The sequence below is a fragment of the Micromys minutus genome, assembly GCF_963924665.1.
Source record: "Micromys minutus genome assembly, chromosome: 21".
NCBI lineage: Eukaryota > Metazoa > Chordata > Mammalia > Rodentia > Muridae > Micromys > Micromys minutus.
This window is the reverse complement of record NC_137956.1, coordinates 39,263,896-39,288,264: the sequence shown is the minus strand read 5'-3', so window position 1 is coordinate 39,288,264 and position 24,369 is coordinate 39,263,896. Positions and strand designations below refer to the sequence as shown.

The window sequence follows — 24,369 nt, the reverse complement described above, 5'->3', positions numbered from 1 at the left end:
GAATCGAAGCGTCGGATCCCGCGAGAGCTGCCGGTCAGCCTTAAAGGGAACGCTTCAGGCTGAGAGGGAAACTGGTGGAGCTGAGAGCTTACCCCTCGTTGTAGGAAGGAGCGCCACACCCCTGGACACCCCTCCATGCTGGGCGGAGCTTAGGCCTGGGGTTCAGTATCTGGGGGGTATTTTGCGCCTGCCGTGAGTCTAAAAGCATGCATCTTGAGCCCACCTACGGTGTCCCTCTAGCGCCTCCTCTAGTTGCACAGTTCCACACGAGGCGGGGCCGGGCCTAGCTCGGCCTCGTGGTTAAGGTGGCCCCCTCCCAAACCCTTAAACTGGGCCCAGCTTTAACAATTGTACCGCACGTGGGAAACGCTCAAGGTGTTGATGGACTGGAGAAGACAGCTTCAGGAACACTCACCATCAGCTGTCATCTGAGATCAGTTTACCACAGGCAGGTCCACCTTAAAGAGGGCCTTGGGTAGCCTAGTGTTTGTATACAGGGAAAATGTGGAAGGCTTTAAAGCTGCAGGCACTCACCCACAGCCCCACCAGCAGCTCACATCAACCCAGAGAGCCCTCAGCCTGTGGTAGACCTTTGTGCCTTCTGCACTTGCTCCTGTCCTAGCAAACTCCTCAGAAGTCAGTTTCTGGGACAGGGTCCAACTTAAGGGCCAGCGTGGTCAGGAATCTCATCTCAACACTATATGGGCATCCAGGGAGTCTTCTGGGGTCTTCAAACTTGAAAGGCCCCAACAGCATTTATGCTTTATCTTGAGATGCTTAAATAGTAGAAAGGTTTTTATTCCTGAATACTGGGGATCATATGTATTTTGATCTGCCTAACCACAAAGACACAAAACTAGATCCTAACATGGGGTTGATAACTGTGGAACAGCATCTCTGGGGCTCAATCATACTAAGTTCTGATCTAATTCCACCCATGCCTCTGCCTTTGAGAACCAAAAAGTGCAGTACAGATTTTGTGACTTGCTGTTTTCTGGGGAAGTCCATTCTTCCAGAAAACATATGAGAACCACCACTGCTAGCTCGAAAACCATGTCTCCAAGGTCCTCAGATACTAGAAAGTCAAACAACATAGAGACTGCAGGAGTTTTAGTTATTCTTTATTGAAATGGAGTGTGGGGTGGTGAGAGCACCCCAGCCTCCAGGATGAGGTAGGGCCACATGTATTCAGTTCATACTTTGCCTGGGTCTTCTTTAAGTGTAACAGTTCGGTTGAAGACAAGCTGAAAGGCAATGGAAGAAACATGACCAACAGCTAGGCCTTCATCACCAAGGAGGTAAGGTACCAAGGAGGTAAGTATCATGGTTCTCAATAACTCTATAATATCAGAAAAAGGGCTAAATAACTGTGCTGTGCCTTAGTTTCATGAGGATTATGACAAATGCTAAGCATACCTGCTACTTTGAAGAGTAAAAAAGTTAGGGCTGGGACATGAGAGAAATGCCTCAGTGGTTAAGAGCACTGCCTGCTCTTCCAGAGATCCTGAGTTCAATTCCCAACAATCACATGGTGGCTCACAACCATCTGTAATGGGATCTGATGCCCTCTTGTGGTGCATCTGAGGACAGCGACAATGTACTAACAAAATAAATCTTAAAAACAAGTTAGGCCCTATAACTTAAGTGCTTGGACTTAACTGAAAAGTAATACATGAATGTCCCTCCCGCCTTATTTGGAGAAGACTAAGGAAGTGGGGGCTGTAGGGAGAGTGTTTATCAGTGAACAGCTTCCAACATCTGTACTGCAGAAAGGTGTAGCTAGATGAAAGTAAGCACCTGTCCTTGATGGCTGTCTGGATCCACAGAGAAGTACCCAAGGCGCTCAAACTGGAATTTGTCAAAAGTCTTTGCCAAAGCCACAGAGCAGTCCACTAATGCTCCTTTAACCACTTGTAGCGATGCCTGCAGATAGAGAATCCAAGTGGCTATCCAGCTCAGAAGCCTGCCACCCTCATCTCACGCTCCATGAGCCTACCGGATTCAGGTCACTTAGGAATCCACCAGGCACTTCAACAGGATCTTCAGGGTTCTTGTGCTGGAATCTGCAGCCAGAGTGAAAATTGGGCCCTAGCTGGAGACCCACAGCATGCAATTGCCATCTTGTGACTTTCCCAATTCCAGTTAGGTTTACTCACAGTCGCTCATAGAGACGAATCTCACACACCAGGGGTTGCGACACCCAGTGAATGAAGGCCTTGGGCTTCTCTCCAGCATCGGCTCGTCTACAGGTCACTTGCAAGCATTCTACACAGCCACTGGAGCCCTAGACATGAGGAAGGTGTAGACAGGGGCCAACTGGAAGACAGTTGGCTACACAGATCTTGGCCCTAGCAGGCACTGTATAGGAAGACTGCAGCTGTCTCTTACCCTGACAACATGCTGCAGCTCAATGACGTAACCAGTATGTCTCAGGCCCACAGGCTGGCCCCAAGCTAGGCGCTTATACCCTGGTTCTGACTCCTAAACAAAAGAAGCTACAAACATCATCCAAGAACAAGGCTTCTCCCAACCCTGTGTTTGTCAGGGATTGGTTCATACAAAGCAGGAAGGAGATGGCTATTACAAACAGCCATAACAGTAAACATCATTTACCTCCTTAAAGTCAGTTCTCTCAATGAAGACAGTGGAAGCAAAAGGAACTTGGTGGAAGCCCTTGGTCTCATCAGCTGGGAAGTTGGGCACTCGGATGTCCAAGGGCTGTTAGCAAGACACAGATTTCTGTCATCCCAGATACTAGGCATACACACAGACACACATATAAACACTGAGGTAGGCCCACCTTGGGAGCAGGAAAGTTAGTGATGACAACTTGTAGTGGCTCTAGCACAGCCATAGCACGCGGGGCTGTGTCATTCAGCACATCACGTACACAGGCTTCCAGAAGATGAGGTTCCATTGTGGTCTGTGCCACTGTGACCCCCACCTGTCAGGAAAATTCATCAGTCATAGCCACAGTTACAAATCGCCACACTTAGCCTGCTTCCATCCACCAGGCCTGCTGGAGTTACCCGAGCACAGAAGTTGTTGATGGCCTCAGGTGGGAAGCCCCGTCGTCGTAGGGCAGTAAGTGTGAAAAGCCGTGGGTCATCCCAGTCCCTACAGATTAAGAGGACAGTCAGAAAACCTTTAACGGCACATGCCACGAGAGCTACAGCTTCTGGTAAAGCGAGTGGCCACACCTACCGAACAGCACCAGCTGCTACAAGCTGGAGAATCTTCCGCTTCGAGACAACAGCATAGTGCAAATTGAGGCGGCCATATTCCCACTGAACAGGGCAATAGACATCCAGCGCATTACATAACCAAAAGTAGGAAGACCGTCTAGGATGGAAGAAAAGGATTAGAACTGGCCATATTCAGGGTCAGAAAGAGACCACAGAAAAAACCAGAGAGAGGGTTCAGTGGGTAAAGACACTTAATGCCAACTCTGGAGAATCAAGTTGGCTCCCTGAAACCTATATAGTGAAAGGAGAAAGCTGACTTCCACCAGTTGTACACAGTGACACCCACACATCATTCATATGTATACACACACACACACACACATTCTAAACAAATAAGGAATCCCCCCTAGCTCTACCCACTACATAATCTCAGCCTCCTCACCGAGCCTGGAATTCCTTGGTACACAATGAGTGTGTAATGTGTTCAATGGAGTCACAGAGGCAGTGTGTATAATCGTAGGTGGGGTAGATGCACCTGTGGACCATAAGCAGTAGATTCCACCAGCCCGTCCTTCTGCCCTAATCCATAGCCCTGCTACCTCACCACCCTTCCCCATGCGAGTGTGTACCATTTGTCTCCTGTGCGATGGTGTGGTGTATACTTGACTCGATAGGCCACAGGATCCATCTTGCCATCTTCCATCACCAACTTCATTCGAAGTGTGGCCTCACCCTCCGCAAATTTGCCCTTTCGCATTGCCTGAGGAGAACAAGAGCTATGGGTATCTCTAAATTGAGATAAACAGGTGCATCTTATCCTTGGAATACTGGCCCACCCAAACCAAGCTGCCTTATAGGACCCCACCTCAAAAAGCAGCAATGATTCCTCAATAGGTCGATCCCTCCATGGGGAAGGTAAAGAATTATGGCCTTTGAGCTCTTCCACTCTCTGGTGACACACATAAGCTTGACCCCTGTGAAGAGGAGAGATGAATGTGCAGGTGGCCCATGACCCAGTCAGCTGACCAAGCTCAACATTATGGGCCTAACCTTACCTGTGGATGAGTTCCACAGCCCAAGCATACAGCTGGTCAAAATTGTCAGAAGCATATGTCACTTTGTAAGGTGTATAACCTGAAGCAACAGTGACATAGTATGAACAGCCAGCAAGAAACACTAACTGGTAAAACCGTGGCCCACAAAAGAGATTCACTCCCCACCAGCCCTGCCCCATCCATACCAAGCCAGGTCACCATGTCATAAATAGCAGTGAAGAATTTTGCTTCTTCCTTCTCAGGGTTGGTGTCATCAAATCGCAGAAAACAGATACCATTGTTGGCCTAAAAGAGTTGGAGGACCACACCCATCAGTCCTGTAGTCCACACCATCATTAGCCTCACACTCTCAGAGCTCCAGCTTATCACAATCTAAAAGCAGCCAATGAGATAGTTCGGCAGATAAAAATAGTAGACAGAAACCTAATGATCTGAGTTTGATCCTCAAAGACTATGATAAAAAGAACCAATTCCCCAAAATCCGTCTTTGACACCTCATCTGTGCAACAGCACAAGTGTGTAAGAGTGCTTGTACACACAAATACACATGTACTTTTTTTTTCAGATGTGTGTGCCTTGTGCCCTCAGATCAAAAGAAAATATCAGAAGAAAATAGCCCCTAAAACTAGAATATGGACAGTTATAAGCTACCATATAGGTGATGAGAATTGAACCAAGTCCTTTGCAGGAGCAAAGCAACCAACAATTGGTCTTAACCACTGAGCCATCTTTTCAGCCCCCTAGGACTACTTTTTTAATTAATGTCTTCTTTTGACAACCGCCAAAAAATAAATTGAAAAATTAAATAAATGTATCTTCCATGAGGCATAAGGGTGTATACCTTTAATCCCAGCACTCAGGAAGCACAGGTATGTGATCTCTACATTCAAGGCCATGAGAACTGTACAGTGAAACCCTATCTATCTAAAGAACCATTTATTTTTTTCCCATAAACCCAATATTTCCTGATGATACCTGTTACATGTAGTTTTCCTCTATGGCCTCTGTCATCAGCTACAAAAAGTAAGACAGAAATATACCTTTCTGGAATGTAGTCATGGGAGTAGACAGTGATCATATATATTACTTGCCAGGGACCTAAACACATGCTTACCTTGGCATAACCAAAGTTGAAATTGATGGCTTTGGCATGTCCAATATGCAGGATTCCATTGGGCTCTGGGGGGAACCGGGTTCGTACCTAAGGAAAGGAATGGGATAGAAGGAAGGAGACCAGAGCTCAGATCACCCTATAAAAACAGATGCCCTTCTGAGGGAGGCCATGAAAATGGATGAGATGAGGCAGCCTAGGCACTCAAGTGTCTGCCTGGCCATATCCCTACATACTTGTCCCCCAGTGATCTCCAGGTGCTGCTTTAGCAGATCCATGGTATGTGGCGTGGTTACATAGCCTGGCGTCTTGTAGTTCTCACCTGCCAGGATCAGAACAAATCTGAGGACCACTCAGCCAAAGATCCTGACTCTCCAGGCCTGGCTAACCAACAGCCCACCCCAGCTTCGAGGTACCCCCATACCTGGTTTATGAAACTTAAGGGCCTCTCCCCGGAGCTGCTCCATTAGAGTCAGGGTCTGGCCAGCCACTTCACCTGCAGGGAAGAAATCAAAACCTTGCCTTCTGGGGTTTTTTTTTTCAAGACAGAGTTTTCCTGTGTAGCCCTGAACTCACTGTAGAGACCAGGATGGCTACAAAACCAAAGACCCATGTGCCTCGGCCTCCCAGTAAAAGTGTGCACCACCATCCAGCTCTTGTCTTCTAGATGCCATACCCACTCAGGAAAATATCCATAGCTGCTACTTATATCCTAAAACTGAATCTGAGGTGACCCCTCTTCTCCAATTCCCAGAGACAAAAGCTACAGAGGCAAACTTCTCAGGTCTCTAAGCAAAGGGAATCAAGGAAACTGCAGGAATTCCAGTCTTGAGAATGATGGGAAGGCCTGAGAAGCCTGTCTGTTAAGGTGCTTTAGACAGAAGGCCCAGAAGCCCCGAGCTAAATGTAACAGGAACCTCAGGTTTCTCACCGTTCACCACCACATCTTTTGCTGTCTTCCGGTCTGTTTCTTCCAGCCGTGCCTTTGCCACCTAAGAAAAGCATAGAAATTGCATCATTCTTTCCAGGAAAGATCTGCTGATGAAATGAGTTCATACACTCCCTTCTCCAGCTCTAAGTCTCTCTCTCTCTCTCTCTCTGTCTCTCTCTCTCTACTTCACCCCCAAGTTATCTTGGGCGATTCCCTAGGCTCACCTTGGGCTTCTTCTCCAGATCAGCTTCCATCTTGGGCCCCAGAAGGTGGAGGACCTGAGCAGATAGATACCAGAGACAAGGGTGTCCTCTCTCAAGGATCTCCTGATGGAGTCCTTCCCTGCCAACCAAGGCTTCCAGGCCTTTCTGCCAGCCAGCCTATCCACCCCATCCCGCTTTATCTCATCACTATAATGATCAACAATCTACCGCAGTCACTGTCCTCCAGTGATTCCTTGTCAACATATCAATAAAGGTCACCTCGTACATTAGTGAGAAGAGGAAACAGCTTCACAATAAAGTGACTTATCCTCACAAGTCTGCTGCTATGCCCTCCACACTGGGCTCCACTTTCTCTGTCAGAATAAGGACAGGGTCTCTTTCCCTTTATCCCTGTAGCTTCATCTTAGGGAGGTACCCACCTGCATATCCACTTCATGCTTGATCATTTTGCCGTCTGCCCATCTGAGCGCAGCCCGAGCCTCTCCTAAGAGTGTGGGTATAAGAAGCTGCAAGGAGGGAAAAGGGGGGACGTCTTCTGCTCCTCAAGGAAGGCCTAGCTGACACAGGGATCAGAACTTTGGCCCAGTCAGAACCCTAGTAAGGTGTTCCTTGCTCACCCTCCCATCTCCCTTTTCATACATGCCCAAAATGGAAGGAACAGCCAGAATGATGTTCAGATACCTACAAGTAACTCCCTGCCCCAGCTTCTACTCACCCATTAACAGCCCCATGTTGAAACGGTACCGTTCCACCAGAAGCTGGGGACGATGCCTATTTATGGTGGCCTCCACCTGCAGAAAGCCAAACCATATGGTTCATAAATGCCTCTTCAGAAACATTCTTGAGACCGACACCCTCACTCTGGCTCTATGTAGAGAAGCTGTAGGGGCAGAATTTAAGAGCTATCTAATGCCTAAAGGAAAGAAAGGACTTACAGCTTCCTCAATCTGCTCTGGTGTCACCACCACACCAACACCACATTCCTGCTCAAAGTCCTTGGTATCAATGGGATCCAGGGGATGACTCCGAACATATTCAAGAGCAGCTGAAAAAAGAAAGGCAATTAACTGGACAAGTCAGCTCCAAGAAGTGGATAGAGCCTCAGTACCATGAAAATATAACTATTTTCTTTACTTAGATACCCAAGAGTTTAGGCCCTGGCAACATTGGAAAGCCCTAAGGCCATAGAAAAGGGAAGCATGTGTTCTGAAGCAGGCATCTTATTGTGGTAATTCTCCGATCAATACCAGAGGTCTCTCCCTCCATGCCCCAGTGCCTGCCCAGAACCTGATGTCCAGAAAGCAACTGGGGAACTTGACAGAAAAAGCAAAGAGGAGTCTTGGCTAAGGGAAGGATTGAAGGTGGACTTATAATCAGGCAGGGGTTTTACCGCTCAGCTGGAGCTCAGTGTGGATCTTCTTATTGGCTATGTAGTTCACAAGGAAAGAAAGACGCCGAGTATCCCTGAGTCGGGAGGCCAAGCCATATAGCAGGGTCCCGGTAGCCTTGTCGATGGTAGAGCCTAGAGTCTGCTGCGCCTGGAGTCAGGGAGGTCAGGGGGAAAGACCCATTCTCAGTGAGTTAGGGTGAAATCACTTTACAGTGTTTTCTTCTTCTCACTAGGCAAGAGGGGGACAACCGGAGCAAATCAAGATCTGGACCCACGTTGCTCTGTAGCACAGCAGGCAGCTAAGGCTAAGGGGAAAGGGACTCGCACCTGGGTCGCCGCCTCCCGCAACTGAGTGCTCAGAGCCGCGTTCTTGAGCGTCTCGCGGGCCTTGCTTTCGCTAAGGCCAAGGCCGGTGAACAGAGCCAAAGAATTCGGAGTAGCCATAGTAGGGACACCGGAAACCAAAAGAAACTTTGGGCCCCATCTGCACAGCGACCTTTGCTCATTAACCAATAAGAGTACGAAGCCTTGAAGCGAACCAATGGTGGCCTTCCTCAGTGAGAGGGGGCGGGGCCCGCCAACTAGTCAACGCCATTTAGAGGGCGGAGAGCGACAGGACCGGCTTTTCCGGGCAGTTAGCTTCCGCCTTCCCTGTTCTAAGCACTTGGCAGGGTTGGGTTCTTAGGACTTTAGAAAATATGCCTTGGGCATGGAAAAAAGAAGTATTTAGCAATACAATTGCAGCTAGACTCAGGCTTGGCCTCTTCTCCCTCAGCCTTAGAAATCCGACCCTATCCTGTTGTCGGAGAGCAGAAGTCAGTTCCGGTCGCGTTTTTCAACGTCACAGTTATGGAGTTGTCATGGAAACATAAATAAAATGAATTTCCAGAATTTCCTGGTTCAGATTACTGCAGAAAATGTATAAAATGGCCTATTTAGGGACTACACAAGATGCATACTGGGGCACAGTAAGGAGAAAGAAATGCCAGGAGCGACTTCACAGGAAGTTCCGTTATTTCTTTAAAATCTCATACAAACAAGATGCATCAACATGCCACAGGGAGCACTGATTGGACCAAGTGAGAAACCAAAACAAACTTGTTGAGGTTTCGGAGTGGGATACATTGTTGCTGGGAGAGACTTGGTATATGCCTTTAATTCCAGAGGCAGAAACTGGGAGTTCAAGGCCATCTGAGCAACAAAGAGACTCTAAAAAGAAAAAAAGAAAACAAAAAGATACATTGTTTACATATATGAAATTGTCAAGAAATAGACAAAAGATATTCTGGGAGCTAAAGAGATGGTACAGCATTTAAGAAGAGTACTGGCTGCTCTTCCAGAGAACCTGGGTCCAATTCCGGGCACCCGCAAAGTGGTTGAAATATATGTATTGCCTGTTGCAGGGATCTCATGCCCTCCTCCGGTCTCCACAGGAGCTAGGCACATAAGTGGTGCAGAGACAGAAAAGTAAAGACATCCACACACATAAAAATTTTTGGTTTTGGTTTTTGACACAGGGATTCACTGTGTAGCCCTGGCTGTCCTAGAACTCACTGTGCAGACCAGGCTGTCCCTGAACTCAGAGATTTGCCTGCCTCAGCCTCCCAAGTGCTAGAATTAAAGGCATGTACCACCACTAACTACATAGAGGTTTTTTTTTTTTTTTTTTTTTAACTAAGGCATCCCTGGGTGGGCTAAAAAATTTTTTTCAATGAAAAATATCATTACAACCAAAAGATCCTCGGGCTGGAGAGATGGCTGAGAGGTTAAGAGCACTGGCCAATCTTCCAGGGGTCCTGAGTTCAATTCCCAGCAACGACATGGCCGCTTATAACCATCTATAAAGGGATCTGATGCTCTCCTCTGGTGTGTCTAAAGACTTTGAAAACTCATATATATAAAATAAATATTTAAAAAATAAAATAAAAGATACTCCTTTTTCAAAAGATAAATTTTGTGCCAAGTCCAATGTAGTGGACTTCCCCTGGAAACAGGGCAAAGATAAAAATGTGGAGGCTAGCCTGGACAACACAGGGAGACCTGTCTCAAAACACAAATGTTAGTGTGTGGCTCAGCATGTAAAGGCATTTGTGCACAAGCCTGACAACCTGGGTTCTAGATTTCTAGATCACATATAGTGGCAGAAGAGTATTGACTCAGAGTACTCCACAAGCACATACATACACATGCACACTTTTGTATTTTTAAATTCGATTAACAACACATCATGGTCTTGGAAAAGATCAGGATTTAATCCCCAGCAAATGCATGGTGGCTCACAATGGACTGTAACGCCAGCCCCAGGAGAACCAATGCCCTCTTTGGCTCCTTAGAGCAAACAGTTATCACACACACAGGCAAACAAACCACAACCCACAAGCAAATCTCTCCATAGGACTTCTGAGGTAGGGACAGTGTGAAACAGAGTTGGGGTAATCATGATAATGACTGTAGTACTTGGAGTTCTCCATGGTCTTCTAACTTCCAGTATTTGCTAAGACAAAACACACAAGTTGTTCTTCATGTAGAAAGAGAGAAAGTCAGTTAATAGAATGATGAAGAAATTCCCAAATGCAGAACTAGAGTTGAGGCTCTTGGAAGCCTTGATGTTCTTCTGGATCTTCAAGGACCGGGCAGAAGATTGATAAGGTGTAACCATATCTCGCTTTATGCCAGCATCCCACAATGACCAAGGGTCATGTCTGAGTTTACACACAGCTCTCCAATAATGACCACCTCCCCAGGTTCTGTCCAGAGCCACAGATCCAATCCTGATTCTTGAGGTCTCCACTTTACCCTAGCGTGCATGGCATGTGGAAGGCCAGGTTTGTGAGTTAGACAAATGATGTGGGACAATCATCATAGACTGGTACAAAGCAAAGCCACGGCCACACCAGCACTGCCAAATCTGCAACTGCAGAAGCCCAGACACTGCAACACAAAGCAGCCCATAATGAGCAAAGATAGATAGAACACCTTGCCAGGCACAGCAGTATGTTCCTGTTATAGCAATTGAAAGGCAGAGACAGAGCTAGACCCTGTCTCAAAACAAAAGTAACTTGCCACTGCCAATGTTTCCTCAATACCTGATGCTATTCAAGAACTCATTCCAATTCAGTCACCACCATCACTAAGTCCTGCAGGCCTATCAGTGGTCTCCTGAAGAGGTTCAAAACTTTACCTAGTCTCCTAAGCTACCGTCTACATGGAGCCGACAGCTCAGTGTAACAGTATGAGACAGTAGCTCTTTCAGTGCCATGTCACAAAAGGTAGTGTCAACAACGTCAAATCAGACCTCATGAACCATGACTTGCACAAAGCATAAAACAATTGTATGGTCCTAGCCTATAGGTAGGAGTACAACATCCAAGAAAAATGACCAAGTACAAAAGCTAGGTAGCAGCCAGCAAAACCCATCATAGCATGGGGCCAGGCAGGTGCATAAGCAAGTCTTAATAACAGAATGATGTTGTGGGTTTAGCAGTAACAGTGTTGCACACAATAAAGACCCAACACAATCATGTTTGACACTCTGTTCCTACCAGGTCCTCCTGCAGTCATAGCTGACTGCACCAACACAGTTTAGCATTTCCATTCCTACAAGACTCCCCACTCTGCTAGTTCTACAGAGCCAACAGTAGCACATGGCCTTTTTCATTGTGTGTCCCCAATTGTGATCATGTAGTTAGGATTTTCCAGTAAATCACTGCCTCCCCTAACTCCCAACCCTGAAGAGGAGTACTACTGAGGAGCTTCATGTAAATTGGCTCCACGGGCTTGACGATGCTGCCGACCCCATTCACACCGGTATAATTGCGTGGAAAGCATGGGGATGTGGAGGAGGTTGCAGGTACCCAATGAGGCTAGAGTTTCAATTACCTGAAGCTGGAGTTTTAGGCAGTTGTGAACTGGCTAATGTGTGGGTGTTGGGAAACTGCTCTAGAAGCTCAAACAAGCCCTTAACCCAGTGAGCCATCTCTCCAGCCATACTTCCAAATACCTGCTTCCTAACTACCTTTGCTCCTCATCACTCTCTAAAGATGCCCATCTGCTCTCAAGTAACTGGAGGATATGGAGAGACTGTACCATACAGACCCAGACAGAAGCAATGTTTGCTGCGTTTGTACAGGAGCTGGGAACTTAGCTCAGCCATAGAGCATCTGACTGCAGAATCCCTAGTACTGGAACCAAGTGTCTCAAGGTTGCAGAGCCCTTGAAGCTAGGTATACCTGCTAACAGGAAGGTAAGTAGCCTTGGGCAATTGCTAAGAGCCACAGTGTGAAGGCCCAGAACCCCTCCACCAGTATGAAGTCAACTGAGATAGTCTTTGTTCCTTACCTTTTCTCACAAGGGATGCAGGTGTTTTGAAACTACTGCAGAGGCTTAAGGAGGGGATGGTCACCCCATGGACTTTCCTTCCCTACAAGCAGCCTCTAACCTGCTGTGTGGTTTATCCCTAGGCTACTACAGGGTTTGGATCTTTTAACCCAAGTTATCAGCTCTAGAGTTTCTTGGGTACTACTCTACCCTTGGATATTCTATAATCTTAATGCCAACTATAGTCACTTTAAGATGGGAGTCAGAAACCAATGGGATGGCAGTTAGCAGGAAGCCTCCAAGGAGCTGATACAATGAGGGCTTCGTGATTGTGATGGTTTATATTGTTAACTTGGCTGATCAATATTGGCACACACCTTCAGTCCCAGCACTCTGAAGGCAGAGGCAGGCAGATCTCCGAGTTCAAGGCCAGCCTAGTCTACAAAGTGAGTTCTAGGACAGTCAGGGCTACAGAGAAAAACCCTGCATCAAAATAAATAAATAAAAACAACAACAACAAAAAAAAAACAAACCAAAAAAACAAAAACAAAAAAAACCTACCTAGGAAACCCACCGCAAATGTGTGCTACACCACTTGTTCCACAGGCTAGAGTCTGAATAAAGTTAGAGTGAGCTGCTGGAATTCACTGTTCCCTACTTCACTTCAATGGAACTCGACCAACTGCCTCATGCTTTTTCTGTCATGACTTAAACTATGAGCCCAAACTCTTAAGTTGCTTTTAGCAGACAGTTTGTCATAGCAACAATTAAAGTTCTACAATGACCCAGAGAAAATGGACAGACCCTATCTCCCCGGGACAGAGAATTTCAGGATCTTTAATACAAACACATGTACACCATATGAGGAGGGAGGGGAGGGAGTCATAACAGGTTGTGGATCAGTCACTAAGTCGGCTTATTTATTATTTATTTTTAAAATATATTTAAACAGCAGCAGTCACTTCCAAAATGCAAAAAATTACAATTTTTTTAGAATAAAATTATAATGTTTATAATGCAGGTCAGAAAGAATTGAAGGTACAACTGAGAACCAAACACGTAGCACTGAAGGCAGCTGGAAAAGCCAAGGCCTACTCATCTGGGAACCAAGTTGACATGAGGTCACAATTTGTGAGGTTCCCACCCCCAAGTTATGCCCCCCAAATTCCCATTGGTAGAGCCAGTGTCCTCTGAGTGACAGAAAAAAAAAAATGTCAGAGATGGCCCTCTCTGTAGGGGCTCTCCCAAACCCAGTCCCTCCATCAGCCAGGGACCTTCTAATCGACCTCCTCCATGTTGCTGTACGTGGGGGCTGGGCGGTCCACAGGGGGGGCGAAGCGTTCAGGGGCTGTCCGCGTGGGGGCCACCTCGGGGGCCTGGCCAGGGCCTAGTCCCTGCAACAGAATACGAGGACAGGGGTTGGGGGTTGCCCAGCATACTGCCTGGCATCCCGGGGGTGCTGGCTCAGAGCCCCTGCACCCAAGGGAGGGCCCCTAGGCAGGCGCAGACAGCAGCGGCGTTTAGACAGAGAGACGAGATTGGGCCTGAATACTCACTTTATTAACACTTTAAATACAGGAAATAGTTCCATCAGGGCCAAGCCCTAGGACAAGGGTCAGAGAAACAGGAGGACAGACAACTGGATGGACACACACCCTAAGATACTCTGCCCCTGCAGAGGCTGCAGTCCCCACAAGTCTCCCACCAGATACATACACTGAGGCTCAGAGCCCAGAGTTGTTTCCCACCACAAAGGTAGGCATGGTCTGGTGAGCAGACAGGTAGGCCAGCTCACAACAGGTGCCTGCAGGTGAGCTCATCTCCAGCGACTCTGAGATACCAGAGGATAGAATACGTTGAGCACAAGGGCCACCAAAGCTGCCACGGTACCCAGGACAAAGTATCGGAGGCAGCCCTCGTCTGGTGTGGTAGGGCCACGTGGCGGGGGCCCCACCCAGTCTTGGGGCCCCCAAGGACCCAGAGGCCCAGGCCCCTCAGGTACCATCTCCTCCTCGGCCTCGAGCTCCTGCCAAATCCGGGAAGCCTATGGTATGTGGAAAGGGCCATCAGCACCCAGAGGATGGGGAGGCCCAGTTTCCCTGAGACCCCTAGCCAAGACAATCACATCAAGGTGACTGGGTCTAGGCGCCCACATTCCAGATCAAGCAGCAGGAAAGTGGGTAGGTAGCTAGGATCCAGGTTTCTAAGCTGAGAACATTAGGGTACAAGCATCCTGACAGCTGTGGACCTCCTCCAGACAGCTTTCAATCCACGTGGAGGTTTTCATGGGCAATGGTGTGGCGTTTACCTGGTCAGGTTTTAATCCAGACATTCCACAGAAGGGACCAGCTCACAAGGATGAGATGCCAACCCCATGGCAATCTCCTCAGAATCACCAATGTCCAGATCCTGACCACTGTGTTGTGTCTGAGCCTGACAGAAGTCTCAAGGGAGTATGGCTAACAGAGAGGAGGTTGCTGGTCTAGAGAACAAAGTGACCATGCTCATGGACCTATGAAACATTGTCAGCAAATGGGACAGAAGAGCCTCAAAGTTCAGTAGGGACATTTGCTCACCACAGAAAGTGTGACTGCCACTCGAGGCAACAGCCATCTCTGACAGGGAAAATCTTGAATACACACAAGGGTGATCACAAATGAGGGTCTCTATGCTGGCATATGGAGAATGTGGGGGAGAACTGGGAGACGTCAGGTTTAGTTTGCTTACAGCACCATCCCTGGTGAGTTCAGGGCAGTTCTTTGCCTATACTTTAGTGCACACTGGTGGCAGCATGTTTATATATGTATACCTCTGACTGTGTCCCTAGGCTAACTTCCAAGATGCCTCTGGGCCAGGCCCAAATGTAGAAGAACTCAGTCTCTAAATTCTATAAACTTGAAGGCCCCAACTCTGTCCCCCAACTAGCCTGTAAGGCCTCCCCAATGCCTCACCTGGCTGGCAGCAGCCTCAGCTGCAGGGCCTAGGTCTGGGTGGTGTTCAGAGTGACCTGCCCTGGGGGGTCTCTCCACAGGAGAGTTCCGCCGACGGTAGAAGAGTACATAGGCATAGCGTGTCACGACCTGGCTCTCGTCTACTGTTGTCACCGTGCTGTCATCAAACAAGCGCCAGCCTAGAGCAGGGTGGGAAGAGTATGAACACAGCCTGGACCACCTCCCTACCACCTATCCTGCTGGCTGTGCATGCCCTCACCCACGTCACTGCGCTGGCTACTGCGGTCATTGGGAAGCCGTGCACAGGCAGTATAGTGGCCACCGATCATGCCTCCATAGTGGTTGATGACAGCATACAGGTCATAGCTGGGCAGCTGCTCCTCTTTCTGACCAATACAGAACTTGCTCAAGTCCAGGTTCCTGTAGTCCCAGTCAGAGAAGGGTGAGGCAGTTAGTTGGCAGGAGCCCAAGCTGCCCCGATACCTGTGCCCTGTCCACAGTCATCAGGGCTCACTCATTGCTCACCGAACTGGAAACTCCACCAAGTCATTGATCTTGTCACGCCAAATGAAACTACGAAAGGAGAAGCGCTTAAGCTGCACAATGAGCACATTTGGTAGGCGCCACAACAGCAGCTGCTTGGAGGCCTCGCGATGCTGTTTGCACTGTGGGCAGTACCTGGGAGGGACGGAGGAGCAGTCAGAAGCAGCTTCCCTCCACCCTGCCCCACCACCTGCTTGCTGCCCGATCCTCACCAGGCCTCCTCTGGTGCCAGCACTTCAGGCCGCGTAAAGAGGTTGAGGCACTGGTCCAGGGTGAAGTGGCCAGCGCGGGCAGCCTCACCAGCAGAGCCTGGATCTTCAGCACACTCCAGCTCCTTAGAAGCTACCAACACAAACTCCTGCAGGCGTTCATTGTTCCGCCAGACCAGAGCCAAGCTACAGTCATCACCTAGCTCCAACGGAGTCTCCCCTAGATAAGCAGAGACCGCGGTCACACAGCTGTGCAGAGCAGCTGGTACAAGCTACCCTATGACTCCCACCCACAGCATCAGTCACCTTTGTCCTCAAGCCGCTGCTCACGGTTTGATGCATCAATTTTATAGATGAAGAACTGGGGTGTGTGGGTATTCATAGATTCACTTGAGTGTTGGTACCCAGGCACAGCAGCTAAGACAAAGCATGATGATCAATGCTCACCCGTCCATTTGGTCCTAACAACCTTCCCCAACTTTTCACTGCAGTACCCAAAGCATTTCAGCAGATCCTACCTTCAGGCCGAGACACCCTCTCACCAGCAAGCAAGGAACAACCTTCGATAGGCCCACTGGCCAGCATCTCAGAAGAAACTCCACTAGTGCTAGGTACAGGACCCCGATCAACAGGCGGCCACATGCGATGAGTCCCTGTGTCCCCCTCAGCTACAGGAGTCACCAACTGGAGCTCAGAAGGCTGAATGGGTTCTCTTTCAGTATCCCCAGCCTCCAGAGAGCTGGTTGAAAGCATTGTGGTACAGCCAGGGCTCTGTGATTCCAAAGCCATACGGCCAGGCTGGAAGGGTGGTTGGAATACACTCACAGAGTACCTGGCAGGAAACAACAAGGCAAGGAAGAATTCTGGCACACCTGTGTAACACTTTAACACCTCTGCTCCTCATCTGTACTAGTCCAGCCTCTGGGCTCTTACCGGGCATAACCTTCTAGTAGCTGAGCAAGACGGGCATAAGTGAGGCGTGAGGCAGGTACACTGACCAGGAAGGGGTAGCCAATGTTCTCAGGACGGCAGAGGCCTTTGTGGTCAGGCCAATGGGTTTTCTGGCAGAACCTGGAGAGAAAGAAAAGGTAAGACAAGGGCCTTACCCCTAAGTGCTGTAACTAGATTTTCAGGGACTTGTCTGATGCCCTTGGGAACTAGGTATGGCAGCCCTGCCTCCCCAAAGGCCCAATAAAACAGAGAAGTGGATGGAAGGCTTAAAATCTGTGCCTGAGTGTAGAGAGGAGGACAGGAAAGCAAAAGGAAGGTGGAGAAAATAGGAGGGGCGAGGCCATGGGGTTCCTCACTGGTTGCAGTAGCCCACACGGTAGCAACGGGTACAACGCTTCAGTTTTTCATCTTCTGACTGCTGCTTCCGCTGGCAGGCTGCACACTTGGAGATAGGGATGCTGGGTACCTGGGGGCGCTAGGGTGGGTCATCTGGCTCAGCAAGGGCAGGCAGGAGTGATTAGTCCCCCACCAGGGCCCTTTGTTATCAGGCTGGTTCCCACTTACCTGCTGCACCTCTAGCACCACTACCCGCTCCTTAGCCAATTCTGGGGATAGCAGCTCAAAGCAGAGAAGCACATCCGTTGGGGACACAGCGTCCAGTGAGTGGGAGGGCAAGAAAACACGGTGGAAACGATTCTTAATTACCTAGGAACAAAGAACATATGGACGGCACGTGCCAAAACCTTTCTCTAGGCCTGCCTCATGGCACCAAGGGCTTTGTCCTGCACTGGAGTCTACTGAAATGGGGTAGGACAGGATACATGGACTAAAAGAGGAATATGCTTGTCTGGGGGCAGAAAGTACATTAGAGAATCCGAAAGACAAAGCCTGAGCAGGATCAACCACAGTGATCCTGTGTACTGCGGGCCTCTACCCTGTGGTTACTATAAATGCCTTATCCAGAGAAGGAAAGGGGAATGCGTGTGCGACTGGAAAAACAGCTCAACATTAAGAACACTGGCTTGGGCTGAAGAGATGGCTCAGGAGTTAAGAGCACTGACTGTTCTTCCAGAGGTCCTGAGTTCAATTCCCAGTAAGACATGGTGACTCAAAACCATCTGTAATGTAATCTAATGCCCTCTTCTGGTGTGTCTGAAGACAGCGGCAGTATAATCACATACATTAAATAAATAAATCTTAAAAAAAAAAAAAAAAAAAAAAAAAAAAAAAAAAAGGAAAAGAAAAGAAAAGCAGCAGCAGCACCGGCTGTTCTTCCAGAAGATCTGGGTTCTGTTCCCAGCAAATACTTGGCAGCTTGCAACCATCTGTAACTCAAGTTCCATGGGGTCCAACGCCATACTACACACATACATTCATTCAGAGAAGCAGACCTAACACTCATAAATGTTAAAAAAAAAAAAAAAAACAGAAAATAACGACAACCCACAAACATATGCACATGCAGAAACCGAGGAAAAACATACCTCAGCCAGGCGCAGATTCTCAGGCTTCACATGGACACTCTGAGAGAGGGAATCCAAAACTTCACTTGCACTGGAGTTCTCCTTGCTAACACTCACCAGGAACTTTGGCAAGAAAGGTCTAGTCAGTATTGGGGGGGACAAGAAGAGTCATGTTTTTTAGGACAGCCAAAGGGAGGGGCCTGTTACTCACCTTGATGGGTTTGCTGTGGGGCTCCCTGGCAAAATAAAATATGGGGAGAACCTTTTGCTTTTGTGGCAAGGGTACCGGCAGATAAAGAAATGGGTCAAAAGTGATGGAGACCTGCGGATGCAGAGGTGACACGGGAGGGTAGTCACATGGGTCAAGGTGCTCATTCCTGGAGCCTAAGCCAGGTTCTCAATAGCTCTCAGAGCCAATCAGCAAACGTCAGTGGTAAAGTACTAGACTGAAGAAGGAGACCCACCAGGAGAGAACCATGTCCCTTTTCTGGCAGCTTAGTTCTTCCCAAGGTTCCCTTCATCTGGTCTCCACATGCGTCTCCAACCTTAACCACAACACTGGCAATGCCACACGTGGGCATCCACATGCCTCTGACTTCAGTCAGGAAGCCTACCTTGCCCGATTTCTTCTGACCAGAAAACCAAGACACCTTTAGGTTCTGCCCACCTTCCTTCCCGAAATTTTGCCCAGCTTTCTCTAAAAACACACATGCTTCAAAGTAATCTGACCAAACCAGCCCAACTAACAAGGGGGTATCTCTCTGGGGAAATCCACTGTACCTTGGCACATACAGGGCACACCAGCTTTGACTTGTACTGGCCCTGAAACAGGTCCACAATGAATGAGTCGTTCCTCATCTTGTGCCGCTGCCATGCTTCCTCAGCTACCACCTGAGAAAAGATTGTGAGAACTAAGGAGATCTAAGGGCTAGGACACACAGAACCCCAATCTACAAACCCCACTGACCTCATCAGGCCGTCCATCTGAGTCCACAGTCTCTGTGTAGGGTTTGTTTTGGATCCGATTCAGGTCTTCATGCAGCCCATCCAACAAGAAAGCCATGAACTCTTGGGCATCGTGCTGCGCATAGCCTGTGAACTGGCTGGCCTTGCTTGCTACAATGGCCTAGATGAAGAGGCCCAAGTGTTAGTGAAAAATCTTAGCACCCATTCACAGGACACCTCAACAGCCCTCCCATCCCTCTGTGAACAAGGCAGGAATGAGCACAAATCACCTTTAGCTTGGAGGGCTGAAAGGCTTGGTGAGTGCCCTTCCACAGGGCCCGGAGCAGCACAGCAAAGCCAATGGCCAGACGCCCACCAGTCCCCAACGGGTTATTGTAGTTAATCTCAGCTTCAAAGGATCGGTCTAGAACAGTAAAGTAGAGGTGTGAGAGACAGGTACCACCTCTGCCAATGCCCCAGTCTCCTGGCCCTGACCTCCTCACCATGGAAGAAGTCACGAAGCTCCCGAGTGTTGGACAGAGACTGAATGACACTATTCATGAAGCAGGTGTTCCCTAAGTTGACAAGACCAGTGAAGCCTGGCAGACACACCTTCTTCTCTTCCTCTTCATCCTCCTCCACACTATCTCCACTCACCGGACTGTGAGGCATTGGAGGGACCATACAAGTGGGTTTGGGCTGTGGGAGGAAAGGAGACGTGACAGAGAAGCCCTGGTGCTCTCCAGCCTCATTCAAGGCCCATTCCAACCGAGGGCCCTCACCGAAGCCAAATGTGGTTCTGGTTTGGGAGCTACATGCTCCATGGGGGTGCGAGCCACCACACCATCCAGCCCTGCGTCCTCTGATCGAGCCTTGGGTTTTTCCTTCTCCACAGCCCTGGCTTCCTCCTGGACTGTCAGGGGGTGGGGACCACCTCCTGGTGGGGTTGAATCCAAAGGGGTTGGACCTGTCGGCACGGCAACCTTTGCACCACCCACTGCACCTTAAAAAGGGGGAATAAGAGGGCTGGTGGTTAGCAGCATGTGTGAGGGGCCATGGGAGGGTCCTAATCAGGCAATGAAGGGAGCTCGTGTGCAGACCTCGTGTAGCAGGGGCCTCCAGTCCCCCCCAGCGCTGACTCTGCCGCTTCCGGAGGCAGATATCGATTCGAGAGACCGTGAAACAGAACGTACACTGCTCTGGCTCAATCAAGTTTCTGTCGAGGAAAAGCCAAGTTCAGAGAGTTCAGAAGAAGCAGGTGAGACTAAATAAGCCAGAGAGATGGAAAGCCAAGTGGGGTAGCAGTACAGGGCTGGGCACCACCCACCTGAGCTTCACCTGCCAGCGGAAGATGGTGTGGGGCCCACAGCCCGGATGCAGCCTTAGAAAATTTCCATCCCTGCAGAGGTAGACCCGGGAAGGAGGAAGGACAAAGGAAAATGCTTGACGCACACCCCCATCTGAGGCACACTGCTGTATGTGTCCCAGCCTCAGCCACACACCTGGTCTGGAAGATCAGCGTGAAGTCCTGCTCTCGGAAAAGTACCCGAGAGGTGTCCCTGCGGATCTCCTTCACATACACGTGCACCACTACTGAATCCGGTCCCTTCTCATACGAGTCATTCTTGACAAATGCCAGGTTCACCATAGACTCTGGTTCTATGTTGAGACCATGGCTCAGTATCACCAACCCAAGACAAATTCCACTCCCTACCCATGCATCACCACTCTGTCCCAACCTGGGGGCCTGCCTGTCCAGTCCCCATGTTACCATCCACTAAATCTGCAGAATCAGCTCCGACTGCCATTTCCTCCTTAATATGGTCGTCTTTCTCAGGCTCTCTGTTCCGGACCACGACTGGGGAGACTGGGTCACTCCTTGGGGACACTGTCTTCTCTGCTGTCAAAAGGGCTAAATTCTTCTCTGAGCCCAAGAGACTTGTTTGAGGGTTCACTGATGGAACATGGAGCTGCTCCTCAGCCTCAACCTAAACACACACACACACACACACACACACACACACACACACAAACACACATAAGATTAGCTCTGACAAGTGGTACCCACTCTGGTCCACATTCCTTCCACAATCTCCAAATACCCAAACAGGAAAACATGCACCTAACTCTTACCTGCGTAGCTGAGTCAGACAGGAAAGATGGGGCATCACCCTGGGGGCCAGGGCCATCCATGGACCCTTCCCCTTCTGGCCCTCTGCAAAGATGAACAGCCCTCTTGGCGCTGGGCCCTGCCTGTGCCCCAGGGCCAGCCCCTGAGCCTACCTCACCACGGCCCTGGGCCCGCTTCTGGTTTCGGGCTTCCTGCTTAGCTCTGCGTGGCTCAGAGCCTGGCTCCAGGGCAATGGGAGACAGCTCTTGCCCGTTCTCCTGACACCGCAACCCTGGCACCAGCTCTTGGGTCCCCAGAGGTTTCTTCTGCAAAAGATACAACAGTTAGGCCCTGTTGAATATACTGGGTATCCCCAACTCACATTCACTCAACCAGAACTTACCAGGAGAGAGGGCCACGTGAGCAGAGGCACCTTCTTGGGTAGTGCCAACTGTAGAAGACCACCCTTGCGAGCCTGCACTTTGGTGCAAGAACTTTGTATTTCAGCAAAGAAGACACCACCCCACTGCTGACCACCTGGAAACAGAGCGGCAAAAGTAAGCTGGAGTCGGGGTATCAGAGAACTCAAAGGTAACCCAGTTCTTTGAGTACATGAACACACCTGGAAGCCTCACCACACAGTCCGTGTCTGTGAAAGCAGCATCTACTTCCTCCAGACACAGGGGACCTGTTCCCACCCGCAGCTTAACAATCACCTCATCTGGACTCTGCTTCCAATCAAGCAACAATTCTGCAGAGAGAGCGGCAAACCGATCAGAGGGGTCTGGATAAAGTGCTCATGATGACAAGCAGGTACATGAGCCAAGCCTAGTGCTCCAGATGGGAGTTAAGCTCTCCTTTCCCTCTTGTAGCACTGGGAATGCCACTCAATACTCACCATCTTTGATTGGCTCCTTTCGAGGAATGGACACTGGCAACAAAAGAACAGACAGTAATGAGTGAGCCAGATCCCAGACCCTGGCCCTCAGGTTGGAAGCTGAGGTTCTACCCAGTTTGCCATGGGTCTTTTACTCCCCATCAACAAAGATAAAAGAAGGAAGCACTCTGGAATTGCTGCTCCTACCTCTCCTAGGATCTCCATCTTTACTTTCCTGGTTTGCTCGATCCTTCTGTTTCTTCTTACTAGTGGCCTCCTCCAATCCTGGAGGCCCCCTCCTTGGGCCTGTAGCACTGGCCCCAGCAGACATCTTGAGCCGCTTGGTAGACAGCCAGAGTGCCCCAGAGTCCGCAACAGCGTCCGGGTCAGGGCTGCGGCGCTTTCTTCCTGGCCCAGCTATCTTGGCAACTCTTTGTGGCCAAATTCTTCAGCAAAGAACCAAGAGCCTAATGAAAATAGACCACGAATCACTGCCAAGGCCAAACCATTTGCTCCCTACCTACAACTAGGGCTCAGCAACACAGGACTCTCTTAATCCTAACAGGCAGCACTTTCATCATCTGAAGCAGCCACGCATATTGTGAAGCTACCCCTACGAGGAAATAAATAATTCAAGTAGCAGCAAGTGCTTCAGGCTACACCTCAGGGTATCTACAAAAGACCCACAATGCTGTAAGCTGCACTAAGGAAGTGCTAGGTCAAGGCAGTCATGGCCTGGGACCAGGATCATCCTCTGGACGGGAGCCATGGCTCCAGCCCACAGGACTGCACCCTGAGCAGCCTGCTCCACTTACTTCACTCTCACTGGCTGCTTAGTCACCACCAAATGGAAGGAGTTAGGCAGGAGGGAGACCAAGAAGCAGTAGCAGAAAGGCGAGCCGCTGAAGCTGAAAAATGGACCCAGGTGCTGCCACTAACCAGATAGGTTTTGGTACTAAGATGTCTAATCTACTTCCTGCCAGCTCCTATTTTTGCCATAAAACCGTTCCTGAAACTTAGTCTTTTATTTCCATCTAAAGAGGGATTTCTTTACTCAGCCTTAAAGAGGAGTGTTGAGACTCGGTAGTGCGCATCCAGCTTAACAATGAAACAGACATCACCCCTGTTTCCAGGTTCCTTCATTCATCCGCTCTGAGCCACAGAGGCCTAATCAGTTTCCCACCTGTGTGTGGATTCTGGCTCTCTCCATCCAGAGAGGAGTTCTCAAAACCAGTGAGGGTGGAGATTGAACGTAAACCTAGTATCCTGGCAGCCTCAAGCCAGGCTTGCGAGCCAGAAAAGATATGACTAGCCCGTGTTCCCTTAGGGAAGAGGGAGTGATAAAAATATCCTTGTAGGATAAGTGTGATGAGCTGAATCTTTAGTGACAGCCTATCCAGGCCTGTGGGGAGAGCACTCGCCGTTTCCTCCTTACACCTAGGCCTAATTCACAGAGCCTCCCCCAGGCTCCGAAGACGTCGAGGTAGCAGAGGAACTATCCGGAGATCCCAGCTGGTCAGAAAAGCTGCGCAGAGTTACTGAACACAGACCAACGCCCCAGCCAGGCTGCTACCCGACTCCAACCTCCGAATCCCAGGCCTGCCACCACTTCCTCCAGGAAGCCACCCTCGCTCGCCGCTAATCCTCTTAAAAACAGAGAGGCCGGCCAAAGGTGTAGCATAACGGCTCAGTCGGCATCGGTGGGCCGAGCACGCCGCGAGGCTCGAGATGTCGGGGCTGGCACGGCCCGTGACCTTGAACAGGCCGCCCCGGGCCAACGTTGCGGCCTTCCCGAAGCGGCCAAACCGGCGACTTGAGGCCCACACCACTCACCGAGCAAGACCGCCGCCACCAGCCCTCTTCGGGCCCTTGGCAACACGCTCTCGATTCCGGTTCCGGCGTCGGGTCGGTTCCGGTTCCGGCGCGCCCCTCCCCCGTCCCGGCTCCGCCGCCGCCGCTACAGCCGCTTGTTTTGTTTCGACTTCTAGATACGGCTACGGGAGGCGGAGTGCCGAGCTGATGACGCACTTCCGGCAAGAGTGGGAGCTGTAGTGAAGGGCAGCTCTGGGGAGGGCCGGAAAAAAAGAGGAGGGGTTCCGGTGCTTTA

The 24,369-nt window shown here is 49.6% G+C and overlaps 2 protein-coding genes across 10 annotated transcripts; both read right to left on the bottom strand.

The window, feature by feature from the left end:
- Positions 1 to 1,110: 1,110 nt before the first annotated feature.
- On the bottom strand, positions 1,111 to 8,379 carry QARS1 (glutaminyl-tRNA synthetase 1). The gene is made up of 24 exons (XM_080934005.1): positions 8,224 to 8,379; positions 7,897 to 8,044; positions 7,442 to 7,551; positions 7,222 to 7,297; positions 6,926 to 6,990; positions 6,507 to 6,560; positions 6,283 to 6,343; positions 5,776 to 5,847; positions 5,588 to 5,673; positions 5,355 to 5,441; positions 4,426 to 4,525; positions 4,241 to 4,319; positions 4,051 to 4,159; positions 3,815 to 3,945; positions 3,628 to 3,720; positions 3,205 to 3,342; positions 3,030 to 3,117; positions 2,801 to 2,944; positions 2,614 to 2,718; positions 2,389 to 2,481; positions 2,157 to 2,284; positions 1,997 to 2,063; positions 1,798 to 1,923; positions 1,111 to 1,244 (listed from the first exon to the last, which is right to left on the bottom strand). The coding sequence occupies exons 1-24, from the start codon at positions 8,338 to 8,340 to the stop codon at positions 1,194 to 1,196; spliced, it is 2,328 nt and encodes a 775-aa protein (XP_080790131.1). The 5' UTR covers positions 8,341 to 8,379; the 3' UTR covers positions 1,111 to 1,193.
- Positions 8,380 to 13,105: 4,726 nt separating this feature from the next.
- On the bottom strand, positions 13,106 to 24,272 carry USP19 (ubiquitin specific peptidase 19). Of its 9 annotated transcripts, none has more exons than XM_080934614.1 (27): positions 24,096 to 24,272; positions 22,470 to 22,729; positions 22,284 to 22,316; positions 22,008 to 22,136; positions 21,789 to 21,922; positions 21,409 to 21,711; positions 21,047 to 21,263; positions 20,778 to 20,934; positions 20,603 to 20,674; positions 20,376 to 20,491; positions 20,058 to 20,278; positions 19,779 to 19,974; positions 19,566 to 19,699; positions 19,298 to 19,456; positions 19,111 to 19,221; positions 18,542 to 18,652; positions 18,352 to 18,453; positions 17,432 to 17,572; positions 17,224 to 17,342; positions 16,850 to 16,987; positions 16,435 to 16,748; positions 16,223 to 16,333; positions 15,920 to 16,136; positions 15,690 to 15,842; positions 15,424 to 15,584; positions 15,165 to 15,343; positions 13,106 to 13,607 (listed from the first exon to the last, which is right to left on the bottom strand). In XM_080934614.1, the coding sequence occupies exons 2-27, from the start codon at positions 22,591 to 22,593 to the stop codon at positions 13,491 to 13,493; spliced, it is 3,969 nt and encodes a 1,322-aa protein (XP_080790740.1). In that variant the 5' UTR covers positions 22,594 to 22,729; positions 24,096 to 24,272; the 3' UTR covers positions 13,106 to 13,490. The 9 variants fall into 9 exon arrangements, with proteins under 9 accessions (XP_080790740.1, XP_080790742.1, XP_080790741.1 ...); XM_080934616.1 differs by having other exon boundaries at positions 20,058 to 20,272; XM_080934615.1 differs by having other exon boundaries at positions 21,409 to 21,708.
- Between the last annotated feature and the right edge of the window lie 97 nt (positions 24,273 to 24,369).

Excerpts from the sequence above, each read along its gene's own strand:
- QARS1 (XM_080934005.1), bottom strand. The coding sequence starts at position 8,340 with ATGGCTACTCCGAATTCTTTGGCTCTGTTCACCGGCCTTGGCCTTAGC. Across the intron at positions 3,946-4,050 it reads AATCATTGCTGCTTTTTGAG|GCAATGCGAAAGGGCAAATT; the intron begins GTGGGGTCCTAT and ends TGTTCTCCTCAG. Across the intron at positions 2,064-2,156 it reads ATTCGTCTCTATGAGCGACT|ATTCCAGCACAAGAACCCTG; the intron begins GTGAGTAAACCT and ends CTCTGGCTGCAG.
- USP19 (XM_080934609.1), bottom strand. The coding sequence starts at position 22,593 with ATGTCTGCTGGGGCCAGTGCTACAGGCCCAAGGAGGGGGCCTCCAGGA. Across the intron at positions 21,923-22,007 it reads CTGTGTGGTGAGGCTTCCAG|GTGGTCAGCAGTGGGGTGGT; the intron begins GTGTGTTCATGT and ends CTCTGTTTCCAG. Across the intron at positions 18,454-18,541 it reads CCCACAGCAAACCCATCAAG|TTCCTGGTGAGTGTTAGCAA; the intron begins GTGAGTAACAGG and ends TTCTTGCCAAAG.